The sequence below is a fragment of the Balearica regulorum genome, chromosome 2, assembly GCF_011004875.1.
Source record: "Balearica regulorum gibbericeps isolate bBalReg1 chromosome 2, bBalReg1.pri, whole genome shotgun sequence".
NCBI classification, from domain to species: Eukaryota; Metazoa; Chordata; class Aves; order Gruiformes; family Gruidae; genus Balearica; species Balearica regulorum.
The window spans coordinates 53,699,049-53,718,868 of NC_046185.1; the positions used below are offsets into that span (position 1 = coordinate 53,699,049).

A 19,820-nucleotide genomic window follows, 5' to 3' on the forward strand; every position below is an offset into this window, starting at 1 on the left:
AGAATTTAGAACTTAAAAAAAACTTCTCTTTTGTCAATATTGTTAGTAAAATACACATTTCACCTATTTTTCCTTGGAATGTATGAATTTTAATGCACCAAAATAGAAACCCAGAAAATTTTCTTTAAAAATGGGGGACACACACCTATAATTTCTTAGGAACACTGAAGATACGCAGAATACCTGGGCTGCTACTTGTCATATTCACCTCAACATCTCATTACCATCCTGTATCCCTCCATCCTTATCTTTTCCCGTGTTCTTTCATTTCTTACCAAGTTTGTAAACTCTTTGGAGTAGGTTTCCTTTTTTGATACAAGGCTTGGCACAACAGAGGGCATCTTTCCACCACAACAATTGATATAGATAATATTATTCTTTTATAAAAGGAAACTGGATCTTAAATTGTCCTTTTATACTGGCTAGCTTCACTTGTCACTGATTTTTCAGTACGCTTCAGATTCCACCTCAGAGGAATCATCTGAGCTGACATTGAAAGATCTGATGGCTGGTTAGGGACAACTAGGATTTTGGACAGCTACAAAAGTATAAGAGCCTATTTAAATTATGAATTAAGCATAACGGACCAATAATTATGTTTAAAAAACAACCCTGAAATTATCAACTGCTAATACCACCATGAGATTTCTGCGTTAGCAACAGACAGATACATTGAACCTCCTCCTGAAAAAACCCTATAGTTTCAGGCTGGCTGCAGATGTAGACCACCACTTCTGTCATATCCAGAAGGTACTCCTCATAGCCAGAGAGCTGGAGAAGTAGCAAACAGCTGTAAGAGGCACGATTTTGTAACTATTTATGACAGGATCAGGTATTATTTAGACTCCAATCTTCAACTTTTGATTTCCAATCTGAGAAGCTTGTGACCTGCCTGCACGTACAAACCATAGGCAGGAGGCTGGATTCCCAGCTACTGGAATTAGCTGCTCAGTTTCTGAGCGCTGCAGCTCAGAAGACAGAGGAAAGGCTAGACGGCTGCGACTGGCAAAGGGACTCCACAGAAAAGACAGATTAAATAGGTCATCAATTCTTAAACAGCTTGAAGAAGGTCATTCCCTTAGAAGGGGTCTGCTGCTTAGCTCAGAGGAAAAAGGTAGTTTCCTGATCTCTAAGATCGTTCATCCCTTTTCTTTATTTGCAATTAAAACACAATCCAGAGCCATTCATAGAAGCGGATGTGGAACAGACAATATCGTCATTTCTTGGGCTGTTTTTATAGAGTACAAAGGCAAAACAAGATACATACAGCAGTTATGACTTATTCCATACTCAAGTCCCACACACTCCTTTCGTACTGGATGAGACCATCTTGGGAGGGGAGGGGAATTCTGACCAGGAACGCAGAAGCTGCAGGTAGGGAATGTCTTGTAACACCGAAAGCATATAAAGAACCTTCTTATCCCTTATAGTTCTAGGTAAGGGTGCTTACGTACTGACAGTTTAAAATGTAGGCTAAATAAAAGCATGCGGCAAGAAGTGCTTTGCCTGGTAACTACCTTCACTGATACATTATGTACTTATTTTGAGTATATGTTTTACTGTTAGTGGGAGGAGGAAAAAAAAAAAAGGGAGAAAAAAGCAAAAAGCATTTTCCTTGTTCTGTTAACTCTACTGCTCCAACACGTAAAACCTGAAATTGAATAGTAATATAGAAACTGGGTCTACAAATAAGACACTGACAAGTTTTTATTTTAAATTTTTAATATTTTTATATAATTACAAAATTATATAAAAAGAATAATCTGCAAACATTTAAAGTTTAATTTAAAAACCTTCACAACTCATAAGACTACCAAAAGGGAAATGAATGTAAAGAAGGTATACAATGCGTTTTGTTTCCCACTATAAACAGTCAGAACTCTGGAGCTTGTTATCAGGAAAATCAGCACGTCCAGCTTGCCTCTACTGCTGCAAATAAGTAAGTGGCAGAGGGTTCATTAAGTCTCCTTTTTTTTAATTTTATTTTTCAAAGCAAATCTAAGGGCAGAGAACACACACAATGAACCATTCTTTAAAAAAAAAAAAAAAGATAATTTTTATGCTAGCTGAAAAAAACAGCTCACTGTCATGGCTTTTTCATGTTCCAAGAACATAAAGAAAGATAATTTTTTAAATACTTATATGGTGTTAAAATTTCAGTTAAATCTGTTTCACATGCGGAATTTGTAAGACGTTGAGACTGATCATTTACAATATATTCCAAAGATTTAACATATAAAAAAAGATGGAATTGCTGTTTTAAAAGTGTAATTTTACACAGAATGTGGTCAGTCAACAATTCATTTGACAATTAGTACAAACACTGCTCCTTTTATTTCCTCTAAGGTACACAGATACAAACATGTAGGAAGATAGACTGCCTTTATAATTATTTTAGTTCAAAACCCACTGTTTTGCAAAAACAGTCTTCTCTAAAGAAACATATTGCATTCAGAACCATTTACTTCCATTGCCACTCTTTAAAAATATTACATTATCGTCCGTTAAAAACAATACATTGCAAGTGCAACACTGTAGCACTTACAATGCTCAGATTTGAAAGCTGCACTGAGAATACTTTAAAATATCTTTCTTTTCTTGAGGTTCGAAAAAAACAGGGATAGACTTACACTAACATCAGTATTTAAATATCTCAGGATCATCAAAATAAAGGACAAGCTTGTACAAACAGAGATATCATTAAACAGATATCCTGTGCCTTCAAGAATTTTAACTGAAGAGCAACTGGTTTTATTTCTGTTACCTTCTGAGTGCACCATCAGTAATAAAGGCAAGTTCGAGAGCCTGCTGGGAAGGTGCGGAATTTCAGAATTAAGCTACAAGACCCAACTCAGTTTTCCTTCTGCAGAAGAGTGAAATAATCAATGTGCTGAAACTTCAAAACCTCGTTTCCCCAGCTGGTCCAGCCAGGCTGTAGGTTGCGAGCAAACAACTCCAAGCACTCCACATCTGGCTTGATAAACTCTGCCAGAACTGCTGTGCAAGAGGAAAAAAAAAAAAAAAAAGATGATAACAACAGTGACAAAGTTACAAGTAACAACAGTAAACAAATAAAATCTCCCCTGTGCTGCTAGTGGATGAAAAATGGAATGTTTCATTTAAAAAGGGAGAGACAGCAAATTAATTTCAGGGGTTTCATCAAACAGCTGGACTATTTATAGTGAGAAAGTCATTTTAAATAAGTGCCCTTGAGATTCTGAACAATATTGTCAAGGCCTTCAATAGCCTTGATTTATTGGTTTTCATTTAGAGGAAGGGAATGAGGATTTATTTCAGCCTCTTCATAGATGAGTTCTGAATTTTTCACTAATATCAACCAAACACCTCCTAAAGACTCAGCTCCTATAACACAGGGGCAACATTTCTATAAATAAATAAAACCTCTCCTTAATTAAAATCACATTCCTTACTTTTGCATCTTAAAAGGAGATAAAAGCATTTTTTTGATGAAAACTTTTAAAAGGTAAAATAAGAAACACCAGTTTAATAAGCATAGCACTAAAAGGGCTTTAAAAATGCAAGTACTTCTTTCTCCCCAATACTAACTTGGCAACTGAAGGAATATTTATATAACTGTGTTCGTTCATTCAGCAACAAATCTAAAATTTCTTCTACAGTTGGGCATTTTTACTGCTTAAATCCAAATAAATAGATGCCTGTCATTAAAATCAATTGTGTCACGGATTATGACTGGTATTCTAGGAGTGATAGAAAAAGATCTTGCATTTTGCCTAAAAAGTATTATTGCAAAAAATTTATTGCTAAATGTGTTACTTGACATTCAGAGCCATTTAGTTTGTGGCTAGGTGAAACAAATTCTTAACTAGGTTTCAGGAAATAGCTACAAAGATATTACACATAAAAATATGCATGAGAAAAGCACAGGTTTAAGTACCACCCAACACAAAGGAGGCAGAAAGACTAAAAAAAACATCTATACTACAAAATACATGTTAAGTTTTTACTTTTGTTACTGAAGAAAAAAAGAAAAACTACAAAACTACTTCCTTTTCCAAAGGGTATCTTGGTTATTTTTTATTCAGATTCACAGTGGTTTCTGAATTTCTATAGCTTAAAAATACAGTATACATCAAAGTGTGAGAGGGAATGATTTTTTTTGGTTTTGTGCAATCCAAGTTCTGACTTTTTGCATTAAGTTTGTCAGTCACAGACTCCCTGTGTGGGACCACATCTGATCTTGTACTGGATTGCTCCTGTTGCAGAAAAAGGAGCATCCGCCTCACTTTCTAGGGAGCGTTAACCAACCCCAGATGCATTTCCTACCTACATGATCACCTCTTCCAAATCTTCAAGCCATTCAAAACTTTTTTGTAAATATTTTGTAATGGGTTTTTCCAGACTTCCTTGTATTTTGGCATGGCATATAAATCTATTCTTCTTCTCCCAATCTTTAACAAATGTCAAATTTGTAAAAAAGTTATCATCAAGGCAGCTTTTAATCTAAAAAATACTGCTACCAGCAGGAATTCTATTCTAAAAACCTCCTTCTTCTAGAAGCAAGCTAAAATGTTTAAACAAATCTAACATTTGCAGAGAAGAGTCTGGGAGGTTTAGAGGAAAACATACATTCTGACAGAAAACTTGCTGCACTGAACATTGCTGCTTGGTGTCATGGGAGTTCATCTAATTAGACACCACTTACAAGGAGCTGCTTTATACTGTTTTGCTAACCCACAATATTAAAAACAATGTGGTTAAGTGTATTGTTTTTTCCATGCTCTATTTAGTTAAGGATTTCTTGAGCACAATTTGCTGCCAACATGATCAGAGGGCTGGAGCACCTCTCCTATGAAGATGGGCTGAGAGAATTGGGCTTGTTCAGCCTGAAGAAAAGGCTCCAGGGAGACCTTATTGCAGCCTTCCAGCACCTGAAGGGGCCTACAGGAAAGCTGGTGAGGGACTGTTTATCAGGGAGTGTAGTGACAGGACGAGGGGTAATGGCCTTAAGCTGAAAGAGGGTAGATTTAGATTAGATATAAGGAATAAATTCTTCACTGTGAGGGTGGGGAGGCACTCGAACAGGCTGCCCAGAGAAGCTGTGGATGCCCGCTCCCTGAAGCCCCTCAAGGCCAGGCTGGATGGGGCTTTGGGCAACGTGGTCTAGTGGAGGGTGTCCCTGCCCATGGCAGGGGGGTTGGAACTAGATGGTCTTTGAGGTCCCTTCCAACCCAAACCATTCTGTGATTCTGTGATTTTAACAAAGGTCTTCCAAAAATCTGTTCTCTTGATTATCTAAGAAAGCCTACATTGCTGGAGGTTGCAATTTTTCCACAGAAGAGAGGGGAGAGACTGTGGAAAGCAAAGCTCCAAAGTGTTCAACAAGCTGTCTGTGAGCAGATCCTGGCATCTGTAGGGTATCTTTTTGACCCTAATGTGTGTAAGATCATGCAGAGCTTACTGCAGAGTAAGGCTTTATATGACTTTTTCCACCTATTCAAAATAGAAGCCTATACAAAGTGTAAGATGGTTCTAAGTAGACGAAGCAATTATTTAGGTGACAAAATTTCATTATGAGCACATTAGTGGTTTGGACATTTATTCTTAAAATGTCTAGATTAAAAATATCACCACAGCACTATGTCCAGTATTCAAAAGCAGTTTTACTAAGCACCAAAACCTTCCATGCCTGAGAGAACAAATTTTAAAAGCACACTTAGGAGGTTCAACCAACCTCTAAGACTGGTTCACCAGAAAGCAAAAGAGAAGTAGCCAAAAAAATGGGTCAGTTCAGCAGAAGCAGGACGCTTGTGCTAATCTTTTGATCGATTTGGTTATAGAATTTTAAAAAGAAGTCCCAGGAATCTCCCTCTCTCCTGCTGCCAGAGAGTGTGCCTTTTTTGAAGTCAGTTTTTTTAAAAACAGAGACAGATTACATATAATTCAAGATCACATTATCGTATGGTTTTTCATTGCTAGGTTGTAGGTATTTACATAATCACATCAGGCAGTAACTTGCACTGCAATGGAAATTACCATATCAAGAGGGCAATAATGTGGCTGTATTTTGTTGGCATAAAATCTCATTACACTGGTTCCCTTAAAGTAGGAAAAGGCACTGTTCAAGTTACAAATTATAGCTTCTTTGTTAGGCTTTTATATCACCAGAAGGCTATCTTGGCACACATGGATCTGACTTGCAGCCCTAATGCAAACTCTGGAGTCTTTTCCTCCTAGAACAGGTTAGCAGATCTACATTGTCTAGTAGAAAGATTTTTTCTACCATAGGAATAGACTTTCAAAAAAACCCCAAAAAACCACACAATTACTTTTATCCACTTACAGATACCACTGATGATAAACAGCTTAAATAGATAAATAGACTACTCTTTATCACTTGCAGGTGTCATAAACGCTATGACAGCAACTCACGCACCTTTACTTGGGCATCTAATGCCCCAGGATACACAAAGCTAGTACAAAGCGAGTTGGTAGATATCACACTGGTCTTCCAGAAAACCTACTTCCTTCTGAAGCGTAATCTGGCAGTCAGGCAGCATACCTGCCGTGTCTGCCTACTCTTAATCCAAGCGTGTAATGAAGATGCATGCTGCTAAAAATCTTTATTTAAACAAAAGGAAGAATCATTTTTGAAACAAGCAACAGTTTCCCCTTATCAACTTCCATTACCTAAATGGAGAGTTCTGCATGGCAAATTGGATACACAAAGTGAAAATGACTGTCTGCTTTTCACTGATTTGTGAACCATGCAAAACACAAAGCATATAATTGAAGGGTTACATTTCATAGTAATCCTTCAAAAGCATTTGCAATGTAGAGGTCCTTATTGCCCAGTTTGTCTAATCCCTGAACAGAGTAGGACCAGAAAAAGATCTGAAACTCAGCACAAAGATGGCTTTACATCTCTGCATCTTTCCTGAACTTCAAGTTAAACCTAGATGTTGATGCACCTATCAGTCTAACAGTAAGGGCTCACAAGGTGCTTAAGGTAACACAAGGCATTTACTTCTTTTTACTTCCAAGAAAACTTCTATAACATGGCCTAACAAGCCAGGGTTGCTACAGGAGGAAGGAGTTCCCAAGATTTCCCATTGCACTCTTCTGCTGGGGATATGCAAAGCGGCTAGAACATAGCCAAGAATTAATTCCAATGTTTTTAGGCATACTCCTATACGACAACATTGTTTTCTAACAATAAACATACATACTTAAAAACTGGAGGAGAAATGGCTATAAGAGGAACCTATAAAACAGGAAAAACAAAAAAGGTGTTTGAAGTTCTACATTACTTCTACATTGTCTGTGTAATAGAATACCTTCTATGTCTTTTAAGAGAAACATTGAATTGAATTAGGAAGAAAAGCTGCTGTTATTTGAATCAAAACCAAGAGTAATAAAATTTCATTTTAACACATTTGCATAAAAAAGCTTAAATACATTTATAATGACATATTAAAGCTCTAAGCACTGAACACAGCACATGCATCACCAAAAACCCCTACAGTTGCAATTTCATGGTTAAATGCACTATAGGAACCCAAACATCTCTTTTTGATGGCTTACTTTAATTTACATCTTTCTCTTCCCCCAGAGAGATAAACTGTTATAATCAGTCATTAATTGACTACATATGTACCAACATACAGCCTTTATAGTAGTACCACAAAATAAAGTGCCAGACAGCATCAGTAAATACTAATATTTTTGGCTTTGTTACTACTTAAACAAAGCATAAAGAATGCCTGTGACTCATCAAGTGTCCTTCTCCTCCATTGCCAAATCTCTGCTTCCATTCAAATTTCTCTGAACCACTCTAGCATGTAGCTCAGCTGCTCTCTACTGGCCACTTGAGAAGAGTGTCCGATCACAAAAGCAATACTCTTTTACAACACTGAAGTCACAGAGTATCAGCAATTAGCTTTTGTCTTACAGTCTACCTTTTCATTCCATAACCATGTTCTAAATGGAGCTGCCAAAACAGTAGGATACGCCTGGATTTTTATGAAAATCTTACAAAACACTGATACAGCTCAACAACAAATTCATTTTCAAACAGAAACATAAATGCTGCACAATGGTATCAAATCCCAGCACCCAAGTAAAGACTCAATAAATAAATCAGCACAGACAATTTCCTTCAAAACCCATTCAGGATCATCATTTATAAAGGACTCCCCAATATGGTTTCTAGATTCTGCCCTACAAAAGAATTGTTCTGAGGGCCATTCTGGCACTAGAATTCTCTATAATACCTACAAACCGCTGTTTTGCACCCTTGGATACCTCACAAGTTTCCTGTTTGTGTCTGAGTGTGCTGCTAAGTATTGATTTTCTGAAGAGGCCCTAGGTGCCTGCCTCACAAGTCACTACCGTACTGTTCATTAGCTTAAATGAACACACATACTTCCTGCTGTAGCCCTAATTCTTAAAGATGTGGCTTCAGAACTGCAAAAAGATCCTCCGAGAATTGCCTTTTTTTTGGCTAACCAAAGCGTGTGTCATCTACTAGTTTTTGAACAGGTATATAGATGTATGTTAATTTAATAAGTACAAGCCCAAAACATGAATTTTAGAGCCTCCCTGAACATATAACAACTGTCCAGATCAGCTTCCTAACTGACGTTGTCCTGTTCCTTTGGAACAGAAAAAGGAAAGCATTTCAGTGAAGCCAACTGTGATGTCTCTCCTCTCCAACAGCATTATGCATTTCTTCTACCTGCCTTTTCTGATGTGATTACATAGCACCCACGTGCACCTGGAATATCTGCAGATTCACAATGAGTTTTCCCCCTTGGTGGGTAGGTTGAAACCACTTGTGACAGGTATTAAATATGTTTCATACCATAGCAATGTATGGCACTCAGGTTCTATAATGATGAAAAAAGTACAACTTTCTATTGATAAAAATCAGTCAAAGTAAGCTTGCTCCAGAACAATGTGCAACAGGTAACATCACACAGAAATCTTCAAATCCTTTGGACTAAACTCGGAAAAGTTGAATCATTTCCACACTAACTGGCTGGTTGAAGTTACTGCATCAATTTCAGTAAATTAAGTACAGCTCCTCAGAAACACGCAGGGCATGCCTTATTTGCTGCCTATTGTTAACAATTTTAAAATTATTAGGTTTTTGGATTTAAAGGCACAATTGTACTGTAGAGGTATAAGCAGCTCATGCACAAATAAAACCATTTCTTTCAGGATGACATAATAAAAAAAGGTTTCTGCTTTTATTAACTATTTTATATATTCCTAAAGTCACCCCCCCTAAGGCACTTGAGGTCGTTTGGCATAACTTCATGCATACAGTATCTGTGAACTGTTCCTGCAGCATTTAAAAAACAAACTTAAAAAAATGCAACTTTTTGTAACATATCTACCCAAAATATTCACACAACAATGCTTGAAGTTCTACTTTTCATATTCATTTCTAGAGACCAAGACTTAGGTGCCTGACAGTATTTTTAGAAACATTGAGGAACTGCAAGTCCTGTCGAGCAAAATTGCTTGGCACATGAGAAATTAAGGCACTTCATATATAAAGGTATCTCATTCTAGGTACATCATTTCAGACATCCAAGTCCAATGCCCTACAGAAACATTACACAACAAAACAAAACGTACCAGTAAGAGGGGGTTTATGTGAATGCAGACTGCAGGGTATGCTGACAATTAACTTATGTTCTGGAATTGGAAGTACATCTTCAGATTTCCTGTTGTATAAATCAGAACAAGAGAGGAAGTATAAGAATGAATACCACCAAATGTGATGCTGCAACTCTGACAGAGCTACTTCAGATGGCAGGTAACACACAGAATGTTCATTCACAATCAAACTTGACATAAGTCTAAGAGAAGTTAAATGTTGCTCAGCCATAATATATAAAAAGAAGAGTTTATGAAATCACTGAAGCTTTAGACAAAACATGGTTAACAATAGCCATACAAAGCCACTGAGAACAAACAATGTAGTCCTGTATGTTTTCATGTGCAGAAAAACACCAGCATGCCCACAACGGTGTCAGCCTCTGCCGAGGACTTACAGTCCAGGAGAACGTGTCAGCAAAGGAAGGCCTCTCCACAAGGCTTTTATCTAAGCCAGTTTCCCAGCACAGACAGATTTAAAGAACAAAGGTTTCCATCCTTTAATCTCACTAAAGCACTCCCTCATCCCAAAGCTAATAAGGCTATTTTTAGGTCCAAAATCAGCCAAAAGATGGCACCAAGAGAAGATTTTGGGACATTATGCTGTATAACAAACAAGTGACACATACAATGAGAATCCTAGCAGCCTCAAAAAAGACATTTACCATAAATCGTCTGGCATACCTTAAGGCTTCCTCTTCACCTCCTTGAACTCTCCCCAATACAAGAACTTCATAGGGCTTTTTGTGTAAAGAATCCAAAGGCAATACAAATTCTCCAGTTCTAGTAACCTGACAAAAAGGAGTTAAAAATTGGATATAAAAATCCTTCCCTGTGTATTTTTGAGACATTTTCTTTGATAAAAAAAAAGATACTGATGATACCATATCTTTCAAATACAAAAGCAACATGGTAATAAATAGACAAATGATAAAAACATTAAGTGTCATAGTGCAAGCCCTCTCAGTCTCCAAGAAAGCAAGAAAACAAATGTAGAACTTACTTTTACCCAGTGCCACTCAGCAAGTGTTTTCACAGACCAATAAGGATAAAGTTCATGCTTAACGAAACGTAAGTGCTTCTGTCTGTTGGTCACCCACGTGACTACAAGACAATTTGGAGCAGCTAGTGCTGGTACAGGAATCTGCTTGATTTGCCATGAAGACAAGTAGCTGTATCTATATGCCAATGCAGTGAGAATGCAAGTTAGTGTATACCAAATAAAAACATTGCAAAGCAACACAAATGGATAAAAAAAAATCACACAGCCAACACATTTAAAGAATTATCTACTGATAACACAAGTGGTAAAAATGGATCAAGACTGACACCCAGCGGCCAAATCTCATGGATTCTGATATCAAATCATTAGCATATGAAGGTAGGCATGTGCCCAAATCACTAGTGTATGTAAGTTTTACCAAGCAGAACCTTTAACTACGTATTTCTACTGCTCCCCCCCCCAATAAAGTATTATGAGTTGTGATTCTGAAGAAGTCTAAAAGCCCACGTTTAATTCCAGAACTATCATATGTAATTCAATACTCTCATCTTTACACCCAAAGCTATTTAGTGAAAAGTAGCTCTTTAGTCAATGTAACATTCACTTTTCATAATAAGCAATCTCTCTTCTGAATGAAAATGACAAGTGAGTCATCTACAAGTGCAACGGTAACACTAATTTGACTGGCAAGTTACAAGGTCATAACAGAGTAGTCACTTCTCCAATTATTTGCAGAAGTTATTCATCATTTCTAAATTACCACTCATGGTAAAACTTCTCTAGGTTATTCAGAACAGTTGTGCACATTTTTGAGCTAAACTGTATGCTATATCAGCAAATACAGTATGCTTTCCAGATTCTGTCTTGTTCTGCCATTTTTCTCATCATGCTATTCTACACTACTAGTGAGTTGCAATTTGTGGAACCTACACCTTGTAGCATCAAAAACATTGGCACACTGCCCACTGGAATCGACAGCCACCGCTTGGGCACCCAGAATCCCTATACAATGCAACAGTGAGAATAGCAGTGAGAAACAGGTAACAAGGATAAAATGCAAAATACCTCCTGGACTAGATTGCCTCTAGAAAACAAGACTCACAATCCAGATGTGAAATGCTTAACAAAGATTAGCTGTCAACAAGGTAACTAACATCACACTCTTCCACCTTTTGCCTTTATTTTGGAAGGGAGAGAGGGTCTTGCTGGTTAATTCATGCTTGCAAATAACTACAATTTTCTTTTGAGTAACTTACATAGTTAAGAAATACACCTGAAAGAGTTTAACTCTGGGTTTCTAGAGGTTTCTGTAGGGCTTTTGAAGTAAAACATACTGAATCAGTCTCTGCATCTTCAAATTATGTCTTCATAACAAGCTTGAAAAGCTACAGGAGACATTATTCTAGGAAGTTGTAAGGCTGTATCTCCCATCTGCCCTTCTTTCGTGTGGATACAATTCTATGGTAATTAAGGGAGCTCCACTGCCATAAGCCTGATGTCACTCAGTGGTGAAGGAAGCCTATAAAAATTTAAGTTAATAACTTCATAAACTACAGTACTCAGAAGGTTCCTATTGCACTTGAGGATTTTACTGCTGCGTTATCACTTTCTCTCTTCTACCCATCAGACTGAAGCCCAAACTACCACTCAAATTAAAAAATAAAATTAAAACCCTAAAACTTCTAAATTGGACCTCGGTCCTGGAAATACTTACACATTTACCTAGCTTTATGCCCACTAAAGTAACTCTATTAATTTTGAATGATCTGGGCCTTACAAAACAGTTGACTTCAGGCTTCCCTTGTAAGTCTCAAGGACTAACATTCTCTCACCAGTTCGGCAATTTAAGATCCTCTCTTACAAATATTTTGTATGCAAAATATCCAAGCCATTTCAGTGAAATCTGAGACATTTCATAGACTTGAAGGTAGGCACGTGCCCAAATATTTGCTAATTTAAACTACAGTCTCATAGTTATATTAATCTTGGATTGCATCAGTATATTAAAACGTTAATTACCCTTCGTAAGCTAAGATGACAAAGTGTGTTTGATTTTACTATAAAATTTACCTGTTACTCCTTTTAACAGACTTGTTCTCCCATGGTGGATCAATCACAATTACATCGTATTTTTTCTTGTCTGGGAAGTGAACATACAAAAAAAACCCCAGTAAATTAGTTTTAAAATTAAATCTACTAGGTAAAACTGATAAAGGCTTAGCTACCCAGGTACAGACAATATTTAAAGAGCCAACTATGCAGCAAAACCGCAACTTTCTTCTGTTCTTTCCAAACAGGAAGTTAAAAAGCTTCTAGCATGCTTGTTTTAATTCAGATGATCGTACACTTCAGATATTTTTAGGCTGATCACTGAAAGAAAGAATGACCATCTTGGGGACTTTCAGAAAAAAACTGACAGCAGAGTGCAAGTCTCAAAGATGAAAATTTTTCCTATTTGCTATGTAATAAGGCACTCAGCTGAGTGTAAGGCTGCAGCCCTGAACACAAGATTTCTGTCCTGTTTGATCTTTCAGCAGCCCACAGACAGAGCTCCAAACCAGCCCTGGAAAAGCGTGTTTCGCACTAGTGGAGGTGAAGAGAGACAGAAAGCTAGATCTGGTGTGTGAAATAGAAATTGGTGGAGAGGAGGAAGAGAACTGAAAGAGTTTCCCAGGGAGAAGCTGGGTTTACTTTAGTTGGAAGATAGAAGATACAGGACACATCCATGAAAAAACAGGGCTCTCCAATTTTATTTTTTCCATAGAACATATCTGTTCCTTCATCAAATCTGATGCTAATCATTTAAATAAATAAATTTAAATAAGAACAACAGCTTCATATTTAATACCCATTAAATGTGCTTTCTAAGTCTTATTCCTTTATTAACATCGGAGATGTTATCCTGATGGTGGGCTGACCAGCAAGAAATACTTCCCTTTTGCTATGTGAAAGGGAAGATGAAAAATAACAATTAAAATGGACAGTAGACTTCCTCAAAAAAAAAAAAATCTAAAGTCATGGCATAATATTAATATTCATTGTTGGTTATTTAAAAAGCATTTTCCCAAATTTCTTGGACTGCTCTCTGACCTCTGGAAGAATTCAAACTTGCTATATGCACAGCTGTGCACAACAATAGCACAGCAACAGTGATCTTCTTTCTTTCATACAGCTGAGAACAGCTAGCTGTCTAAATTCTGGGTTTCAAATATAAAATTATTATTTGGATAATAAGATTCCACCTCCTGTATGTCTTTTTAATAATAATAAAAAAATAAATCAGTGAACATCTAAGTCACATATTAGAAGGGAAGAAACGTATGTAGCTAACAAATCTAAAATTACTGAATAAAGGGTAGAGCAGTAATCCCCAGCTCTTGTTCACAGGCAACATCTTTCCTGTAAGATTGTCTGATGAAGTTAAAATAGTAATGAAGGTCAAATTGAAAGCTAATGGAATGCTGAAGTACAGTGAAGACTGCCACATGTTGTCAGCTTAAAGCTTTCTGCATGGCCTGTTAAGGCTGGGGATAGTGCCTTGGATAGCTATTGATACACTTTACAGAGGAGTTATTAGTTCTAAAATCCCACCATTTCCCTGTCACTGATTTTAGCTTAAGCCAATACTCTTGGCTGTGAAATGTAGCAGCTGAAAAGACAACTCACATTCGATACTTGTAATCTTCCTAAAGTGGTGTTCACCTCCAGCTGGGTACAGCAGCTCTCAAACAGTTATCTTCTCTGGGGGACACCAGGGTTGGTTTCACAATCAGTTTATGCCAATCGACCACTGAACAAGACGAATCTCTACACAAACCATTGCTTTAAGGTGCATAAACTCATCACTCTCGCATGGTCTAATTTACCTAAAAACCAAGACAGCAGAAACATCGCCCCAGCAGCAGCATGGACTTATCTATGGTAAAGCCTCATCCTGCAGGACAGGGACCTAGAGCATAGCTATTCCCAGTTTCATGCATTTACATGACTTCTATACTGACAGTGGCTCACAACATGCTCACAAACTGTCATATTTTGGGGTTCAAGTAAAATGCTGTGGCTGCGATTTTTAAAGGAGCCTCCTGGAGATAGATGCCATGAGGTCCTAACCACTCAAGATTCCTCTGAAAACCCTCACCTATTTGCACAAAGTTAGAAATACCACTCTGAAAGCTTGCACAGCATTTCCTATCAAGTGTGATGCTGCATATTAAAATCTGTTCATTGAGTCCTTAGTCATCTTGACATTAATTGCCCTTCTCAGGCAGGAGAGAACTGGTAAATTGCAATGCCTAAAGATACTTACAATTCAGCAGGGGCTGTAAACATGAAATATCAGATAAAAGGAAACTGCTTTTTGGTGGCACCAAGTACTTCTGCCCCATTAACACAACTATCTTTGCACAGTTCGAGCTGTTTTCTGTAACACACGAAAGCAAGTCCTGCTCTGGAATGGAGGTTTCATCATCTAGTGCATGTACAGCATGTTGGTCGCTTTCATTTACAGCTGGAAACTGCTTTGCCATTTCACATAATTCAGCCAACCCACAGCCAATGTGTCCAGGAACAACATTCCTCCTGCAACTGAGTTCTGCAGTAGCACGGTGAAGAAAACCACTTTTGAGCCCTTCTTGGACTAAATGCAAAGTGCCTTCCCAAATCAGCTTCCTCACCTGTATGGTCATAAAGAAACAGGGGAAAAAGAAAGGATCTTTCAAGTATCTACTTGATCAGGGAATGCAACAGAAATCAAAACATTTTCAGTCTGCAGAGTGGGAAAAGGATCCTTGCCAAATACTAAGATAATTGACTTATCATGCCCTTGTAGCTCTTAAATCCATGACAACTTTTTTTTTTTTTTTAAAGTAAAGTGACAATAATTAGAAGCCTGGAGAAAGAATGAGAGACTACCAAATAAAACATTTCACAGACAATAAAGGTGGAATATTACTGTTCCAAACAAACATAAATTTCAATGCAATAATTTGAAGTATAAGTTAAAATTCTAATTTAATTGTGATAGTAAAAGTTCATACTTTTACTTCATATCTTTAGAAATGATGAAAGTTGAACAGCTGAATTAATGCAGATGGCTTTTATTTTTACACCCATATGTTAATTTGCAGATAGACAAAGTCTCTTGACTATCAAAAAATTTAAACAGTAATTTTAACAAATAGCTGCTGAAGGAAGTTAGCATATTTTGTACTGTTCCCTATGTTGACTCTGACTGAAATTCATGAATGGATTCAATGTCTGCTTTCACTGGCAGAAACAAATTTGGCTTGGGTTTTGTTTTTTTAAAACAATTCTAAAGATATGAGTAAGTTCCAAAATAATCCTGTCCTGGTTTCAGCTGAGACAGAGTTAATTTTCTTCCTAGCAGCTGGTATAGTGCTGTTTGGGATTGAGGATGAGAACAATGTCAATAACACACTGATGTTTTCAGTTGCTGCCAAGCAGTGAAGGGCTTTTCAGCTTCTCGTACTGCCCCGCCAACAAGAAGGTGGGGGGGTGCCCAAAAGCTGGGAGGGGACACAGCCAAAACAGCTGTCCCAGACTGGCCAAAAGGATATTCCATACCATATGATGTCATGCTCCGTATATAGCTGGGTGGTGGGCCAGGAGGCAGTTCGCTCAAGAACTAGCTGAGTATTGGCTTTGACTGGTGAGCAATTGTGCTGTGCATCACTTTTGTATATTCTTTCATCATTATTATTTTCTTCCTTTTCTGTCCTATTAAACTGTCCTTATCTCAACCCACAAGTTTTACTTTTTCTTTTTTCTTTTCAATTCTCTCCCACATCCCACTGCGGGGAGGGGGAGTGAGCAAACAGCCATGTGGTTGTTTTAGCTGCCTGCCAGGTTAAACCACAAATCTAAATTCACTTGCAGAGCTACAACCTTTAACACTACAAATACAGTAAAAACCAAGACATTCTAATCTGTGAATGGTATCAGAGGCTAACTGGGATCATAGATTTTTTTTCAAAACAGTGTCTTTTTTGCACATTCACCAAAAATAATTTGAAGTTATACAGGCCTCCAAGACATCAAATTTCTCTTCATTTCCTCCCTTATTCATGTTGTTGAATGACTGTATTTTAGCTTAGAGGAATCCATGCTCATAAACCTCTGTTTGATGTTGAAGTTCTCTCCTTTAAGGCAACTCTGCACATGCATAGCTTATTCAGAACAATAATTACAGGATCTCTATAGTGTATCATAGCAAAATGTGTATGTTTACTACAAAATTGTTGCCATGTAAAAGAAGAAAAATTTAGTCATTTAAATATAGTCCAGGAGGAACAGAATTAAACAAAAAGCTCAATATGACTGACACCTTTGTCAGAGGAAGGAAAGCAAGTATAGATCCTAGTTCAGGTTCACATCATTATTTAGGAAAGCAGTAAAACTACATCAAACATTAACCACAAATTACATTTCTAGGATTTACTAACATGCTTCAGTTGTAACTTCACCAGTAGATCAATGACAGGAGCCTAAACAGAGACCTGAATTCTAATTAATTCATGATGCTTTAGTATGACAACAAAAATGTTAGAGGGAATAATTCTTTCTCATGAGCAGAAGCAAGACATCTTGGAGCACATTTGGTCAGAAATTACTCAAGCTTTGAGTAATTTCAGCATACTGCCTTGATAAACTAAAGATGAGGTGATCTTCAGAACAGGTTATGCTGTTTATTTCAAATCAGTCACTTCCTGTTCAACTAATATTCAATTCATCACTAAATAATGCTCAGTTATCAACAACTTTTATTAAAAGATATTTTGTGAATGCAGCTTCCAGCTCTTCGAAATGTCTCAGCTGCAGTTTCACGTCTAGTTTGTTTCACTTATATCTACACAAAAGATATTCTCTGTATGCACTTACTCATTTGAGGACTGGAGAGATGACCTTCCTATTACTGGAACAAGCTACAAGAACAGAACTTGACTGCAACCGTGTCTTGCACTCCATATGTGCCCAAAGTCAGGTATCACGTACTTGCAAAATATACTTTTGTTCAAGCTTACCTTTGAATGGTATTCTAAAGCATCCTGTTCACCTTGGTTGAATGCACATTTCCTTTTACGCTTCTAGAGAGTGAGCAAACAGTGAAAAAAAAAAAAAAAATCCAGATTAATCTACGATGAAAGGGAAAAAAAACAAAATCAAACATACCTGAATTCCAAATTAACTCCTTTAAAAGCAGAAGAAACTTTCCATCTCTTTCTTTTTCTATCACAAATGTAAGTTCAATAAGCAAAAAGATGATCTCAAAATACCTAGGCTGCTGTAGGCATTCTCAAGGTACCTAGGCTTAAAGCTGCATTATGTTACTCATGGCGCTGGATCTGAAGGTACCTAGTACATGCCACAGTTCATGTTCATGCCTCCTTTGGGCCTGTAGTAGAAGGTATTTGTTCAGCTGCCAAGTGCAGTTTACCGATAACAGGTGAAAATTAACTAGGTCTTCATAATTACATTTGTTGGTGTAGACCTGCAACTTTTTTTTTTTTTTGGTCCATAAGAAACAGTACTGAATATTCTACATATTGAAAGTAAATTCATAGTGTCCTTTCTTCCTTGTTAATCTGCACAGTCTTGACACCTACCACAGTTTCAGCTCAAGTGCCTAACCACAACCAGCTTCAGAAGATTTTGTGAGCAAACCACTGCTTTTGGGTCACAGGATGCATATTACTGACATAAGGGACTCACGAACATCCTCATGAGGGAGTGCTTGCATTTTCTGTGCATCTTGAAATCTATGGTGGAAAAGTTCCCGCTCTCCTACATAACCTCAGGGAACTGAAACGTGCAAATCAATGTTAGTGGTGTATTATTTACCAGGGGATTACTGTCGTTTACTGTATTACAGACAACATACCTTCCTCGCACTGGCAACAGAATCTCCAACATCACTCTTGGTTCCTTCTCGGTGTTCCTCTCTGTTGCTGTTGGCCTTTACTTCTGTGAGACTCACCTCAGGGCATTCCTGCCACAGCTGCTCCTCAGGAGCTGCAGCTATATGGGGCTTAAAAATGTCAAAGAACTCCTCCCGAAACACGTATCTTGTTTTTGCTGATTTACCTTCTGTTTCTATTGCATCTCCAGGACCAGGAATCGGACCATCTCTTGATGAGGAGGTGGCAGCAATGGTAGAAGCAGTATGACAATCTCCAGTAGAAGTGACAGAAGTATCGAGAGTGACACTACCAGGGCATGCAAAGGAGTCACAGATCTCATAGCCACACTGGTTGATGAAGGAGAGATGATCCACCAGCCACCCCGCTGTCAGCCGATGTATCACAGACATCATAGGTCCCCTTCTCAGGAAGAAAAATCAACTCCCTGAAACAGCAGTCGGTAATCATATGCACCTCCTGGAGCAAACACCTGTGGGAATTTTTTTTACAAGTTCACTTTTCAGAATTATTACTATTAAATAAAGCAGCATTTATCTCCTGACAGACATTTCCATGCACACACAGGGCACACTGCACAAACTTGACTTCAGCTGGTTTCCCCATTGTGACTTCTGCTTCATCTCTATTTCCCTTTTCCATTGTAAGTAAGCTTTAAGTAAGTTTCTATAATTTTACACAGTAGAGATTTACTCTAAGATGACTCTTTTAACAAGTTAGAAAATAGCATTATAACACAGCAATGATATAAAGCAAGACTTTATCCAACAGCGCTCAGGAGCAGGAACACAAGGGGCACGGGGGCAGCCGCAGCACCAACTCAGCAGAGGCCAGGCCCCGTGTGCCTGGGAGCTCGGCTTTTCCCCCAGAACCACCCCGCCATGTCCCACCGCCGCTCGGGGGGAAGAGCGGCCTGAGGCGCTGCACACTCCTCACCGCCGCGGCGGGCCAAGCCCTGCGGAGAAGGGGCTGCTGCAGCCTGTGCGCAGGGCTTGGCACGGCGGTTCCAAGCCGTTACAGGGGTGGATAGGGAAGGGGATGCCCTCCGCCCCGGTCCCCCGCTGCGGGCAGAGAGAAGTCCCGGGGCTCGCCATAGCACGGTGGCGCCTCACACACTTACTGCCGCTTCGCCGCCCCCCGTGATCGCCGCCATCTTGTTGTACGGCCAAGACCGTTTACTCCTAAGAACTTCCTGGGGAATCAAGCAGCTTGAGTGCGCAGCCAAGCAAGCGGAAGTG

The 19,820-nt window shown here is 38.3% G+C and overlaps 1 protein-coding gene across 2 annotated transcripts; it reads right to left on the minus strand.

Annotated features, from left to right (window-relative positions):
* Positions 1-1,726: 1,726 nt before the first annotated feature.
* On the minus strand, positions 1,727-19,798 carry METTL4 (methyltransferase 4, N6-adenosine). 2 transcript variants are annotated; one of them, XM_075744304.1, is made up of 9 exons: positions 19,703-19,798; positions 18,546-19,054; positions 17,689-17,751; positions 14,955-15,321; positions 12,719-12,788; positions 10,649-10,823; positions 10,330-10,436; positions 9,625-9,713; positions 1,727-2,997 (listed from the first exon to the last, which is right to left on the minus strand). In XM_075744304.1, the coding sequence occupies exons 2-9, from the start codon at positions 18,975-18,977 to the stop codon at positions 2,852-2,854; spliced, it is 1,449 nt and encodes a 482-aa protein (XP_075600419.1). In that variant the 5' UTR covers positions 18,978-19,054; positions 19,703-19,798; the 3' UTR covers positions 1,727-2,851. The 2 variants fall into 2 exon arrangements, with proteins under 2 accessions (XP_075600419.1, XP_075600420.1); XM_075744305.1 differs by having other exon boundaries at positions 2,041-2,994; positions 19,703-19,745.
* Between the last annotated feature and the right edge of the window lie 22 nt (positions 19,799-19,820).